General features: G+C 40.0%; 1 protein-coding gene across 1 annotated transcript; it reads right to left on the reverse strand.

Moving 5' to 3' along the window:
• Window positions 1-214: 214 nt before the first annotated feature.
• On the reverse strand, window positions 215-14,067 carry LOC110097772 (ninja-family protein 1-like). Its single transcript, XM_020824327.2, has 2 exons — window positions 13,278-14,067; window positions 215-682 (listed from the first exon to the last, which is right to left on the reverse strand). The coding sequence occupies exons 1-2, from the start codon at window positions 13,864-13,866 to the stop codon at window positions 273-275; spliced, it is 999 nt and encodes a 332-aa protein (XP_020679986.1). The 5' UTR covers window positions 13,867-14,067; the 3' UTR covers window positions 215-272.
• Between the last annotated feature and the right edge of the window lie 1,211 nt (window positions 14,068-15,278).

Raw genomic sequence — 15,278 nt, forward strand, 5'->3', positions numbered from 1 at the left:
ACCGTCAATTATGCTTTTTCACGCATTTCTCGACAAATCCGATTGAGACAGAAAAAATCGGAAATTGCTAACACGCAAATTATATCACTTGCACTTGCTTCACCACACAAACAAAAATAACGAAAGATTTGACTCCCCGTCTTCGGCTGGAGCATCCAACAAAAAAAAAAAAAAAAAGGAAAGGGAGAGGTTGGAGTTGAATAGCACTTAGCACTTAGCACTTCAAGCATTGTTAGTAGAGAAGGTGAGGAGTTCATATAAACCTAAAACCATCAGTAATTATGAGCAGAGGGAGTAGGGCTCACAACGATATGCCGGAGAGGATTTTCCACATCGCCGCCTCCGGCATGCTTGACGAACTCCGCCGGAGTGTGGGAGCTTCCATGGCAAACACAAACAATTCTGATCTCACCTTTGGTGTACTTATAGAGGAAACCTTCAATCCTCTTACCATCGGGACCTCCACATCTGGTAGAAACACAAGGCATTTCAGCCATTAAGTTTCGTCCAGTATCTTTTGATCCGTTCAAGTTCCCAGTCTTTCTCTTCAGTACTTCATCTTCCTGAAAAGATTTGAGGGATCTTAACAATGGCGGTAATGGAGGTACAGCAACTGACTTTTGATCTGTGTCAGGAATTGAAGGAGCAGTTGAAGAGCTGCTTAAGTTTGGGGTTTTAGATCCTGTAAGCAAATCAAAATATATGTGGAGCTTAGCAAGTAGAACTTCATTGCTTTTCAGAAAGTATCAACAGTTTCATGACATAGCTATACATAGAAGCATTGCATTAATAGAAAAATATACAGTGGGAAGACACTCTAAAGGTTCAATTCTTTCCCCTTTTTTTTTGCGTGCAGAAGATTGTTTGGCTGCAATCAGACGGGTACAGATCAATTATTTCATTTTCGTTCCTTTTTAATTGTGCATCTTCTAAAGGTGCTAACATTAATATTTTTTTTTTAGAAATGCTATACTATCCACCAAACCTACGTGAAAAAAACTCACGTCATGTCATCACTTGATTGGCTGTGAAATTGTAATAATCCAATCCAAGCAAGGATGTTTGACTTTCTCCTCATTTTGATTAGGCCACCTAAAAAGTGGACCCTGGTGATGTTTTTTAGGTAGATTGATATGCCAACCCCTAGGGGCGGGGCCAGGCCAGCCCAAACCAGGCTAGGCCAGCCCAGCTCAGGCAGAACCAACCAATTAGCTGGACGGAATCAGGGGCAGCATGAGGCAATATTTTGACCCCTTTGTGGGGCCAAGGAGAGCTATTATTCATTATGTAAGGAGAATGAATCAAGAGAGAGCTGTTTAGTAAGGATTTTAATTGTGCTTATTATGTGTTCTGGCTATTTAAGGGGGAGTTTTGTCTAGGGTTTTCATCTTATATATGCCAAGTTCATTTTTCCTCTTTCGTTGTGAGTTTTCTTGCAACGACTAGGATTTGTGGGAGAGCCGATCTAATCTCTCGAATAGCAGATCAATTGTATCTTTAGTTATTATTGAAGAAGTAATAAAAAATCAGGCTCCATATTTGTGTTCATGTATTTTCTTCTTATTTATTTTGCTATCTTTTGCTTTCAAATCACATTAAATTGATATCAGAGAGAGGTTTTTGAGAGATGACAGTATAGAAGGTGGATATGTTGGAAGGCGAAGTGGAGCAAATCAAATTAAGTACGGAGGAGAAGTTCTCAATCATCAAAGGAAGGTTTTCAGTCATGGAGAATCAAATGGAGAGATTATTTGGAGGGTTGGAGGAGATGCAATCCAAAACTCCACTAGCGGCTCTGATTACTAACCCTAATCAAGATTTGACTGAGATTTCCTTGGCCAAATATAAGGGAAAGGAGATCAGACGAGAGGACTTCAATGAAGAGGGTTTCTTTCATCAAGAGCCACATCCCAAGGGTTTTGATAAGCGGCGGATCAGAATTTTTGGATGGGGAACATCAAGGAGGGAATTTTGTGGTGGAGGTGGTGGGGTGGCCGACCACTATGGGAGGCATTCTAGGTAAGGGGAGTGGGCGAAAAAAAAAGGTGGTCTAGTCGAGCCATGGGGATTGGGTCATGCAAATAGGATGAAAGAAAGATGGGATTCCCATCCTCGCACGAGGGGAATCATTGGAGGGAAAGGAAGTTAGAGTGGAGATGCTATCCAGAGGAAGTTGAAGATGCCGACAATTGAAGGGGAGGATGCCCAGGGGTGGGTGTATCGGGTGGATAGGTATTTCGCGGTGAATGGGTTGAATGAGGAGAAGAAGCTTATGACCACGGGGCTATGTCTAGAGGGGAAAGTCCTAGCTTGGTTCCAATGGGAGAGAGGCTAAATATTCAATCCACTCTTGGGAGGATTTTAAGGATTGCTTGTTGGAGCATTTTTTAGCCATTCGGGAAAGAGGTCTACACGAGCAATTCTTTGCCTTGACTCGGGAGGGGATCATCATGAAGTATCGGGAGAGATTTGAGTTGTTGTCAAGGCGGTTGAGGGGTATTTCAGAGGCAGTATTGGAGGGAAATTTCTTGTAGGAACTAAAACCCGACTTATGGGTATACCTCCGATAATTAAGGTCGAGGGAGTTGAGGGCAATGATAGAGCTAACCCAGATGGTGGAGGATCGGAGATAGATGGAGAGGACTAGTAGGAGCGGAGTCACGGTAGGCTCCTACAAGCATGCCTTGATTTCATTGGTATCAAGGACCTAGACAATGTCATTTCAGCGAGAGGTGCCGAGGGAGAAAAGTGGGGGAGTTCGCTCCAGGGACAACTTCAAGCGCCTGACAGAGGCAGAGGTGCATAACAAGAGGGTGAAGGGTGCGTGCTTCCGATGGGATGAGAAGTATGCGTCAGACTATCGGTGCAAGGACGACACACTCCAGGCCCTAACATTTTGTGAAGAGGATACCGATTACTCCAAATCACATCATAAATGTGAGGGATAGGTCAGAAAGCGATTAGCGGGGCTACTCACAACTTCATCTCAAATTAGGTCATGGACCAGTTGGAATTGAAGTTAGTGGATACGGGGAGCTTTGGAGTCATGATGGGGACAGGAAAAGTGGAGAAGAGTAGGTGGTTGGTGCTAACACTCCAAGGCCTACATATAGTGAAGAATTTTCTTTCCTTGAAATTGGGAGCATTTATGTGATCATAGTGATGAAGTGGTTACAGATGAATGGGGAGATGGAGGTGGACTGGAAATCTTTGACTATGGAGATTCAGATGGAGGGGAAGACGGTGGTGTTGCGAGAAGATGTCAGCCTGTGCAGAACTATGGTTTCAATCAAAACCATGGTGACTACAGGGAACAGGGTTGGCTACTTGGTGGAGATGCAAAGCCTAGAGGAGGTCCAAGACTCTAAGCCCATCGAGATCCCTGAGTATGTACATCAACTTTTATAGCAGTTTCTTGAGATTTTTTCAGCAGCCTAATGGATTACTGCCACCTAGGGAGCAGGAGCATGCCATTACCTTGAAGAATGGAGCTTCTCCTATCAGTATCTGATTATACTTGTACCCACATATTCAAAATGATAAGATAAAGAGGTTCATCGGAGAGATGCTTGAGTCAGGTATTATCAGGCCCAGGTAGCCCAATTTTACTGGTGAAAAAGAAGGACGATAGTTGAAGGTTTTGTGTGGACTATAGAGCCCTAAACAGGAAACTGTGCTAGACAAGTTTCATATCCCCGTGATTATGTGTGTTGGATAAACTATTTGGGGCTATTATCTTCTCAAATATTGACATGAAGTCAAGAAATGTGCACAAGACAAGTTATAAGTTTTTGATGATGCCTTCGGTCTTATCAATGCTCCAACCACTTTTTAGTTCTTCATGAACCGGGTTTTCCAAACCTATCTCAGGAAGTTCATCTTGGTCTTTTTGATGACATTCTAATCTATAGTCGTATGGAGGCAGAGCATGTAGGTCACTTGAGGATTGTACTAGAGACTTTGAGGGAGCACCAGCTGTATGCTGACTTGAGGAAATATTCTTTGGCACATCCATAGGTGGAGTATCTAGGACATGTGTTGAATAGAGCAGGGGTAGTAGCAGATCAGCCAAAGAATGAGGCTATGTTATATTAACCTTTATTTAAGAGCTTGAAAGAGTTGAAAGGGTTCTTAGGTCTCATCGAGTACTACTGGAAGTTTCTACGAGGGTATGGAACAATATCATGACTATTGACTAAGTAGCTGAAGATGGAAAATTTCAATTGGGGGGAAGCAACAACACAAGCCTTCGAACAGCTGAAGAAAGCTATGATCAACGTGTTAATATTAGCACTTTCTGTCTTCAGCAGACCATTTGTGATGGAGATGGATGCATCCATCTACGAACTAGGGGCAGTACTCATGTAGGATCATTGGCCCATTGCTTATTTTAGCCAGGTGCTCACGACTGGGGCAATACTCAAGTCCCCACATGAGCATGAGTTGATGGCGATTATCTTAGCCACCCAAAAGTGATGATCCTATTTGTTAGGGTGACACTTTATTGTCAGGAAAGACCAGAGGAGTTTGAAGTTTCTGCTAGAGCAGAGGAATGTGACTGAGGAGCACCGGAGGTGGTTATCTAAGTTACTAGGATATGATTTTGAGATTCAGTATCGCCCAGGATTTGAGAACAAGGTCGTGGATGCACTATTGTGGAAGACGGACGAACTACAACTGACACCTTTATCAATACATATGGTTCTAGACTGGGAAACGCAGAGCCGTCGTTGTAGGACCCACAGTCATCCTGATTACACATTGAGGGAGCTCCCATTGCTACATCAGGGGTGATTCATCTTACCATGGACACCGGGGTACATTCTCAAGTTTTTGCAGGAGTTTAATGGAAGCGTAGTTGGATGACACTCAGGATTTAAAAAAATCTATAGTCGGCTGTTCGCGGAGTTATACTGGATGGGGTGGGGATGCATCGAGACGTAGAGGACTGGGTGATGAGAAGTGATGTGTGTCAGAGGCACAAGTACTTTGCCATGACACCAGGAGGATCATTACAACCTCTAGCTCTACTGGAGAGGGTGTGGGAGGAGGTAACGATGGACTTCTTCGAGGGGTTACTGCGTTAGGAGGGATTTTCTCTAATACTGATAGTAGTGGATCATCTAAGTATGCACACTTCATCCTTCAGAAGCACCCTTACTCTACGATCTCTATAGATACTACTTTCATATAGGAGGTAGTGCACTTACATGGATTTCTAAAATTCATTGTGTCGAATAGAGATAAGATGTTCCTCAGTCATCTTTGGCAGGAGCTGCTCCGTTTACAGGTGACGGTTCTAAAGAGGAGCACGACATACCTTCCACAGACAGATGGCCAGATGGAGATGGTCAACATAAGCGTGGAGACCTATTTACAATGTTTTGTATCGAATATGACGAAGAGTTGGGAAAAATGAATTCTTTGGGCTAAGTATTGGTACAACACTTCATACCATTCAACAACACAGACCATCCTTTTCAAGATTCTCTATAGGAGAGATCCACCTCATTTCATACATTATGAGCATATCACGATACCAGTATCCAATGTAGATCAATACTGAGAGGAGAGGGACATGATATTTGTTAAAGGCCCAACAGATCATGAAGAGGAGGGCTGATGAGCATAGGAGAGAAGTAAACTTCAAGCCAGGAGACATGTTTTACTTGAAGCTGAGACCCTACAGGAAGAAGACACTAGCCAGTAGGAGGGATGAGAAATTTTCCCCATAATACTTTGACCCTTATGAAATTTTGGAGCGCATTGGAGTAATGGCCTATCGACTGATATTACCACTTTCATCAGCAATGCACCAAGTATTTTATGTCTCATAGCTAAGGCATGTGATAGGAGATCACACACCATCTCCACTACCCCCGAATTTAACAGAAGACATGGAGGTCATTTTTTAGCCCCTGCAAGTAGAAGGGATGCGCCGAGGGGAGACAGGAGCATAGGAGGTACTAATTAAGTAGAAGGATTTATCAAAGTACAAAGCCGCATAAGAGCCATAAAAGATAATCAATAGATAGTTCTCATCCTTTCACCTTGAGGACAAGGTGCATCTTTGTGGGGTATTGATAAGCCAGTGCCAGCGGGGGCCCAGCCAGCCCAAACTCGTCAATTGGCTAGGCGGAATCAGGGGCAGTAGGAGGCAATACTTCATCCCCCCTTGTGGGGCACAAGGGAGCTATTATTCATTATATAAGGAGGAGGAATCAAGGGGGAGCTATTTAGAAAGGTTTTAATTGTGTTTATTGTGTGTTATGGATATTTAAGAGGGAGTTTTGACTAGAGTTTTCATCTTATATGTGCTATGTTTATTTTTTCTCTTTTGTTTGTAGGAGAGCCGATCCACCTCTCACATAGTAGATCAATTGTATCTTCTGTTATTGTTGGAGTAATAAAAAATAAGCCCCCATATTTGTATTCATGCATTTTCTTCTTATCTTTTTTGCTCCAAATCGCATCATAGACTTGTTTGGGACATTAACATATTTGTATTTTTTTTTAATCGTATGTACTAAAATCTTGTTGGAGGATTTTCTTCCTTCTCTTGAACTCGTTTTAACTACTTAAGTTTACTTCTCAACATCTTATATTCACTATACCTTTATGCATTCCTGTTAGAACCACCCAAATGTAATCATTTCTTAATCTCTTTTTCCTGAGTATTAAACAGTTATATCATGGCACTCTCATTTTTACGACTCCCCATAAATGCAAGTTACTTGCTGAGTTACTGCCCACCACTGATATCAATATAGCCAGCAAATCAAACTAGTATTATTTATAAAATATAACTTTTAAAAAGTCGTATTAAAAGGAAACTTGAAATGGCTAAAGCTCAACTCACAAAACTTCTGGTTGAAAACAAAATTGACATTGAGAAGTAAAATATAAAATGCCCCCTTAAAATTAGTAAATAGCACTTTCATGTTCAGTTCACCACAATCATGAGGATTCTGTGCAGGAGATCCCATAGAGTGAAAAAATGTATTCCGCATAAAATGAAATGAGAATCTACCACATTCATAAATAATTTCATCTGGATTGATTGAAACCTATTAGACCCCTTATTCTCAAAAGAAAGGTGGAGAGACTTTAAAACTGTTCCTGTGAAATTGTTAAGAAGATTATGATGTGTCGCAAAAATTCAGCTCTGAATTAATTTCAACTGTCCAATAGAGGTTATCAAAACTTGGGATCCTATGATCTCCATGTAATGATAGCTAAGCAAGATAATGATATTTTAGCTCCTACAATATTGAATTTCATCATGATTTGTGTTGACCCTTTGATGATCTCAAGAATTTGATCTAAAACTAATTATATAATTCAAACAATCTTTAGAATCAAACTCAAAGTCATCAACATAGATCAATTGGTCTTATTTAGATATGCACTATCACTAATCTTGAGGTTTGATGTCCAACACAGATTATAAAAATGCGTGGCTTTGTTTTCCACCATTCGATCGACGACAACAGAGAGGGCATTTTAATATGAAACGAATCTCGGAAATGACAAAGCTCGTCAACTCGTTGTGTACTAAGCCAATGTACCAAAAAATAGTCCTCATCTCAATGCCTATAAATACCCTCACACTGTCTCCCCAGGAGGAAGACTGATCTTCTTTGAATTTTCATTATTTATTTCCAAAGAGAAAACCCCGTTGAATCAATTTTAGCTATTATTGAACTTCAAGATCAACCACCAATTTAATCATACGAGAGAATTATCAAGAACAAAATCTTATGATTTGCCTGCTAACCATTTATAAAGGACAGTTACATTCCTACTTTTCAAAATGTTTTTTACAGTCCAACAAAATAATGTAGAACAACTATGATCATCATTTGTCCTCTATCCAGATTAGCGCCAAGCGTCTATTTAGTTTTCATATATGTTCTTAATTATGTTTCATGTTTTGAATAAGTAAGAAGGACACAATATATCTTATATTTTAAGTGTTAAGTATTTTTTAGTATGTATCAGCAACTCTTCTATATAAGGATGCCTTAAGATTGTATGAGGAATTGAATGGTTATTGAAAAATTGAAGTAAATTAAGCTCCCCCTCCTTATGGTTGCTAGCTCCTTAGGCAATCACCAGGTTGATTTATCTCCTCTTCCCTCTCCTTCTAATGATTGGGCCATCTCCAAATTACTAGGATGATTAATATCCCTCCAAATCTTTAAGAACACTCTCTTCCATCTTCCTTCTCCATCTTTAAAGAAACAAAGTGTTCTCAAGCTCTCAAAGGTTTCAGCCAAGCGAGAAGAATAAAGAAGACAAAGGAGTTTCACTTTCACATAACATCAATTATCCCAACAGAGATCCTCACCAATTCTAAGCAAGGTTATGGTTGCAATAGCATAAACTAAAGCCATGACCTCAAATGGACTCCTTAATTTATGATCGACTGAAGATCGAAGTTTCGATCGTTGAGACATTACACCAAAAAAAAATAAAACCCTAAGAATAAGAACTCTCTTATTCATCAATTATAAGATATCTTTAAGACTCGGGCCCAAAGGAGATTCTTGAATGTCGCATCAATATGCAGTTAAAACATTTTGACTAAAATGACATTTCTATAAAGCAAATCTACCTTAAGGCCTAAGCAAACACCGAAAAAAATAAAAAATAAAGCCCCACTACATCATATTCAAAGAATCAATGTAGCGCTAACTTGGCTCTAAAATATATATATATATATAAGGGCTCTTACCTCATGATATGAAATGGCTTTTGATAATTATTGTTATGTTCCTCTCTTCCTACTAAATAGATCACTTAACATCCAAAACAAAAACATTCATAAAACTAAACATCAACAAGTCACATGAAAAGCTTTTTAAAGTGCAAAAAAACCTCATGCATTTATGTGGGTGCTTTTGTCGAACCTTCCAATGTAATCAACTAGGAACTTGTGTGCGGTCAAAATTGTTGCCACAGCACCAAGCAAACAACACTAAAAGAGGGTGTAAGCTCAAATCAATCGCTCAATTTCACCATTGTCGTCGCACCGTCAAATGCATAACATGTCGAGGGGTTCTCAATCAAGATCAAGGTGCTGGATATCACCATTATCATCTTGCCACTAAATGAATTGCATTTGGAGGGGTTCAAGGCTTTAATCAGGGTCATCAAGTTTACTATTGTTACAGCAACAGTGAAAAATGATACTGTACAGTTGAACCTCCAAAATTTTGCCTTCAAATTACACTACTTCCTAGGTGCCTAAAGAGCAAAAAAGGTTAAGGATTAAGATTTCAAGAATGCCTAGAAGATGCACTATACTTCTCGGATGAGCAGAGGAATAAGAAAGATGCTGTCAGAAAGGCATCATTAAGAAGTTTTCCATCGAGTGCACCACACTTTCCAAGCGTCTAATGAACATAGCAATAGCATAAAACTTCAACTTTTCCTACAAGATGTATCGTACTTTTCAGTGTCCAAATAAGAAAGAAAGTCAAAACTGTGAAGGCTTAGGAAACATAAATAAATTTTGCTTTTGATTGTACCACACATTATGAGTGCCCAACAAGCAAGGAAGGCGAGTTTAGAAGACCTTGTGATGAGGACATCGTTAGAGATTTCGACACATGTACCATCAGGAGACGTCGGAGATCGACGGCCACGATCATGAGTTTTATTTTGAGTCATTTATATAGTAGTTTATTTGATTTTTATGTGTTTCCGTTTTTTCCCTTATGGGTATTTAGTCGCTATTGTAGCCCAAGGGGCATTTTAGTCTTTTGCTTTCTTTATCATTTTGAGGCCTATTTATATGGCACTTTTCTTATGTAATAGTTAGTTTTTGAGGAAATGAAATTTACTACTTGTTCTCTTTGTGAGTTCCTTCCTCCAAGATCTCTTAGTGAGTTCGCCGGAGAAGACTAGATCTTTGTGAGTTTTAGTTTTCGTGCTAGCTAATCTTGTGGAAATTCAACGAGAAGACATTTGAGGTTAATAAATTCGTAGTCGTCAAATCCCCAGAAAATTCCATCTCTTTTTCCCCATTGCCCTTGCCGCCGCCTGCTCCAAGCAGCCCTAAGCCGCCGGCCACCTTGCCCCCCCCCCCTCCATTTCGAGGGATGCAACCATTTAGAAAAACGAGAAAGAAAACCATCATGTCCCTCTCGTAGCGCTGCGACGCTCAAACCTCAGTCTTGATCCGTTGCAGCGCACCACTCTCTGTAGATCAGCACTGGGTCACTCGAGAACATAGCGCCGCGACGCTCGGGTACACAGCGTCAGGGCGTTGTATGAAAAAAAATTTCAAATGGGGGTAAGCCACTTGCACCTCCCAACAAACTTGAGGTCCGAGGCAACAGATCAACCCGATTAATCAACACAATCAAATTCCACACATAACACCTACAATCCACATCATAGTTCTTGAGTGCAAAACGAGCAAGAAAGATGATGACATAAAGGTATCCTCAAGAGGTTTTTTTTTTCCTTTTGGCATATCAAATCCCCCAAGCGACAAGGGAAATGGCTTTGATTTTTCTTACCAATACTATCAACACAAAAAAAAAATCAAGTTAAACAAAGAAGGTGACAATATTATTTTTAAACCAAAATCCAAAAAAATGCAAGATTAGAGGGGCGTTTACAACCGCTTGCCCCTTCTCATTAAAAAAAATAAAACTAAAATGGCCAATTATCATCTCTCAAGTGACCGTCACAATTGAACTACCACCTAAGAGGCAAATTAAGATGCCTCTAAATAGGGGTAAATAACCACCTTCTAGGGGCAATCTTGTTGCCTCGAGTTATTGCCTCTTAGTTACTATCTCAATGGGTGGTAATGAGGTGAACGCTCGAGCGCCTGTTGGGTTGCCTGTGACCCACATTAAGGAACACACAACTTTGGTTCAATTCCATAGTGGATAATTGAAAATACATAGTGGTTTAGAAATACTAAGTGGTTGACTCTCACCTATAGGCTTAAGTTTTTAGGTTGAAAATGGGCATGACCACTTATGATTCTAACTTAACTTAGGTCCCTTTGTTTCATCCTCCGTAATAAGCGATATCTAAGTTTGTGGTTAATGTAGCTTGTGGCTCTCATGGTTCAGCTTCTATTGAAGACTTATATGAGGCCTCCACATGGTTGAGTTGATTTTTTATGAACAATGCTCGATGATGTTGAAGAGCTTTCATTTGAGAGGGAATATTAATCAATATGGAGTGTTCTCACATGAAGAGGAGATTGTCAAGCCATCTGAGAATTCAGCATCTGAGAATTCAAGTTTACTCCTATTTTGGATAGTTGAAAAAATAAATTATTATAAAAATGTCAGGTGATTAGCACTAACTCATAGGCATGCGCTTCAGTTTATTGGATGGAAGCAAACGAATCCACATAATCTTTAAGATCCATGATGGATCATTAGTCCCCCGAACTAATGCATGAATCAATAGAGGTCTTAAGCATCAAGATTAGTGTCAAAGTTAAAATTCTATTAAATTAACTTCAGCATAGTCATAGACATGAGCATCGAAGGATCTTCTAGAGGATAAAATCTCCGAGTTGACTTCTTGAACTCGAGTTTTGTTGATTGTGTGCGTGGAATAATATTGAGCCTAGGATGATCCATTTAACGAAATTCTATCACATTCATAATCATTTTCTACGTGCAACAATATACACAAAGATGACCCGGACCAAGAAACCTAGTGCAATGTTGATCATATTTTGGAACAATTACAACATGAAAGAAAAATAATCAAGTAACCTTTTTTTTTTTTTTTTTAGGATGATCCATTTAACGAAATTCTATCACATTCATAATCATTTTCTACGTGCAACAATATACACAAAGATGACCCGGACCAAGAAACCTAGTGCAATGTTGATCATATTTTGGAACAATTACAACATGAAAGAAAAATAATCAAGTAACCTTTTTTTTTTTTTTTTTTTAATCACAACACACCATGAGAAGGTAGTCAACAATGAAGGCACAAAATAGTATCATAGGAAATTAGTTTTTTAGAATATAAAACTCCTAACTCAATCTTGGAGACTTCGACCCAGCTGTCATGGAGAAATCCAACTTAATTTCCACTGCGCTGTCAACCTCAAATCTAATGAATTCTGAGGTATGATTTGAAATTTGAGGAAATTAGTAAAGTTTTGTGCACAACAATGCAAATAAAAATATACACCTTCCTCTACATATTTTTAGCTCAAATAATATTTTTTTTCAACTTAACACCACAATATATGAAATTCACATTCAATAGCACTCACCAATTTATTTATTTTTTCCTAAAGATTGAGATACAATCAGCATAGTTTAAATAATTAACAACTTTAAGTTCACTAAAATTTGATCTTAATCACCTTATCTTTTTATTTATTAAAAAGGATTTCACTTTCATAAATATATTATCTGCACTAATATACCTCATTTTAAATATCTATAAAGATAGCCAATACTGTGCAACTCCATGAACTCAATAAAATAAATCTTCATACCGTTACAGGTAGAAATGTCAAAAAATAAATCAAGCATTTCCTTTTAATTGCAAGTGAGCATTAAACCAACCAAAGTTCATTGCATGCCTCAATGCTTAAAAAGAGAACAAATATCCATTGCCCCAAGAAGCTGTAAACACATGAAAAGAAGAGGATAGAGATCCAAGCAACAAAGTAGAAAAAATAATTCAAATTCAACACGAAGGAATTACACAGTTGAACAGGCAAGTGATGTGGTATGCTTTGGGAGAAGCAGGGCAGTCAAGAATAACAAAAACAAGAAGAAACACAGAAGAAGGAGGAAGTAGAGCCAAGCTCAAAATGTGTAATATTTCAGTCTGAGAGTTTTTTTCCCATCTCCAACAAGTATAAGCTACTATCGTGAGTTCTCTCTCACGCTGAAAATGGCTAAGCAAAGCTAAAAGCTGTTTTGTACTCTTTTACCTAAAGAAGCAAACTAGGATAGTGGGAAGGCAACTACTCACAGTAACATATAAGAAAAAGGACTAATAATAAGCATACTAATAAAATACGTATACTACTTAGCTGCATTGTTATGCACCGCATCAGCAAGAATCAACAAAAAACACCTAAGTTGAAGATCATAAACACAGCTAAGTAAAACAAAAGCGCTCACTGTAATCTAAACAACCTTACCCTAAATCCCCCTATCGGCCTTGCCTTGAATGGCGTATAAACAAACACAGTCTTCTTCTAAATTCTAATCCAATAAGACTGAACTTACCAAACTAAAATGTAACAACAAATTGCATACCTTGCAAACCTCTTTCATTGAAATCCGAGCTCCTCCTCCGCATCGCCTCCAGCTGAGCCATGTCCACCTCCATCCCGCAGCCCGCGGCGCCCATATCCCATCTCAGTAAAATACCACCGTTTGTCCCACCAATCCAACCCTCCTCCTTTCTATCCCCACTTCCCACCTGATCCATCGGTAGCCTCGTACTAGTCCTCTTCTCCAATCTCTTCCTCTTAACCTCCATTCTCTTTAATCCCTGCATCTCTTTCCGCTTCAGGTGCTCGTCTTCCGCCTCAACCGGCAGAGAGCACGACCGCGCCAGAGGCGCCGAAGAAAGGGTGAAATCAACTTCATTCGGGAACATTGAGATCACCGCGGTCGAGGATGATCGCAAGAGCCGCGTCTCCGTTGGCTTCACCGCGAAGCAGCCCCCCAGCGAAAGCCCCAAACTGAGCTCCGTATCCCCCTCATCAAAACACTCCGCATCCTCCACTTTACCATTCACAGGAAGCAGCTCTTCGCTGCATCTCGTGCCGGAAAGACGGCGGAGAAGATCTCGGGGATAGGAGAGCTCCTCTGCTTCTTGCTCTGCCAGCTCGATTTCCATTAATCCGAGCTCAGTTTACAGCGAACATTTTTTGGGTCAAAAAAAAAACATAGAAGAAAAGGTGATTGAAAAAAATAAAAGAAAGAAAGAAAGTTATGCGGGTAATCTGGCCGGCGATCGCCGGAGAGCTAAGGAGTTCGGCGAGGGTTCGGGAGAGGAGGGATCTGATTTAGGGACAGTGTGGAGGAGGAAATGACGATAATGCCACTGCCGGGGAACAGGAGCTCTGGCGTAGGACACGTGGTGTTGTCAAAGTGAGCTTCGTGGGACGTGGTTAGATTTCTCTTCTAGTTTGTCCACTAGCCGTGATAAAGCTGCCCAATTATGCTGGACACGTGGCATATTGAAAAATAGACACGTGTTCAAGATCATGCACTTTGTCCTGACAGTTCTTGGTTTCTTTTCGTGTACTCCCAACGAACCGGAAAAATGTATGTGGGTGGATCAAAATCTTTTTAATTTCCAATGAAAAATATTTTATCTTAAAAAAAAATACGCTTAGGCTCAATAATAAATTGATAATGGAAGGTGATTGTAAAAAAATTTGGACATCATAATTGATACGGCATCACAAAATTAGCTTAATCGGGCACGAATCTCGAGGCAAAAGCTAATTAGAAACTTCAAAAATTAATTCTGGGAGCACCTGAACTCCGATTTTAGCGACCATATAGTCAAACTGAGCGCCTCGGAAATATGAACCCAACGACACCAAGATCAACCCAATCCGAGCCCAAATGAGTCCGAATCAAGGACCCGAAGCGCTGTTGGAAGGTTCAAAGCGCAATTTGAGTTATCAAACGGTCTCCGATTTTAACGAACTTATATTCAAATCGAGCGGCTTGACGAGACGAATCCAACGAGCCCAAGATCGTCAAATTATGACATCATTAAGGCCTCCAAATGTCCAACGAACTGTGCACAATCGAAGGGTTCAATATCTGCCGTCCATTCAAACCACTCCCTGTTCGCCCATGATCTCACACATATTTACGAGCCACGCCACTCCAGAAAAACTATAAATAGAGCCCTCATTTTTCATAAAGGGGGACTCAAGCGAAGAGAGAGAAGAAGAAGAGAAGGAGGAGAAGGAAGAAGCTCCTCCTCGACCACCGCCGGACCTCTTCCCGCCGCCTGAAGACGCCGGAACTCTGCCGGATTTTCGGGAAACGCCGAGAATTTGCAGAACTTTATAACTTTGTAAGAAGTTTATTGTAAACTGATTATCTTGATTTATAAGACTGATCAACCTTGGTACTTCATACAAATACTAGTAGAACTTTACAACTGGGCGAGACCCGTGGTTTTTTCCCTTTTTGGGTTTTCCACGTAAAAACTCTGGTGTTCATTTCTCTTTTCTTTTTGTGTGCTAAATACTCGTGTAATGCTAAGACGAATATTTTCTAACTCTA

Source organism: Dendrobium catenatum, unplaced genomic scaffold, assembly GCF_001605985.2.
Source record: "Dendrobium catenatum unplaced genomic scaffold, ASM160598v2 fragScaff_scaffold_1434, whole genome shotgun sequence".
NCBI lineage: Eukaryota > Viridiplantae > Streptophyta > Magnoliopsida > Asparagales > Orchidaceae > Dendrobium > Dendrobium catenatum.

What these genes read in the sequence shown, in the direction of transcription:
- LOC110097772 (XM_020824327.2), bottom strand. Translation starts at nt 13,866, where the DNA reads ATGGAAATCGAGCTGGCAGAGCAAGAAGCAGAGGAGCTCTCCTATCCC. An exon ending in CAATGAAAGAGGTTTGCAAG is followed by an intron (nt 683 to 13,277) that starts GTATGCAATTTG and finishes ATTTGCTTACAG; the next exon opens with GATCTAAAACCCCAAACTTA.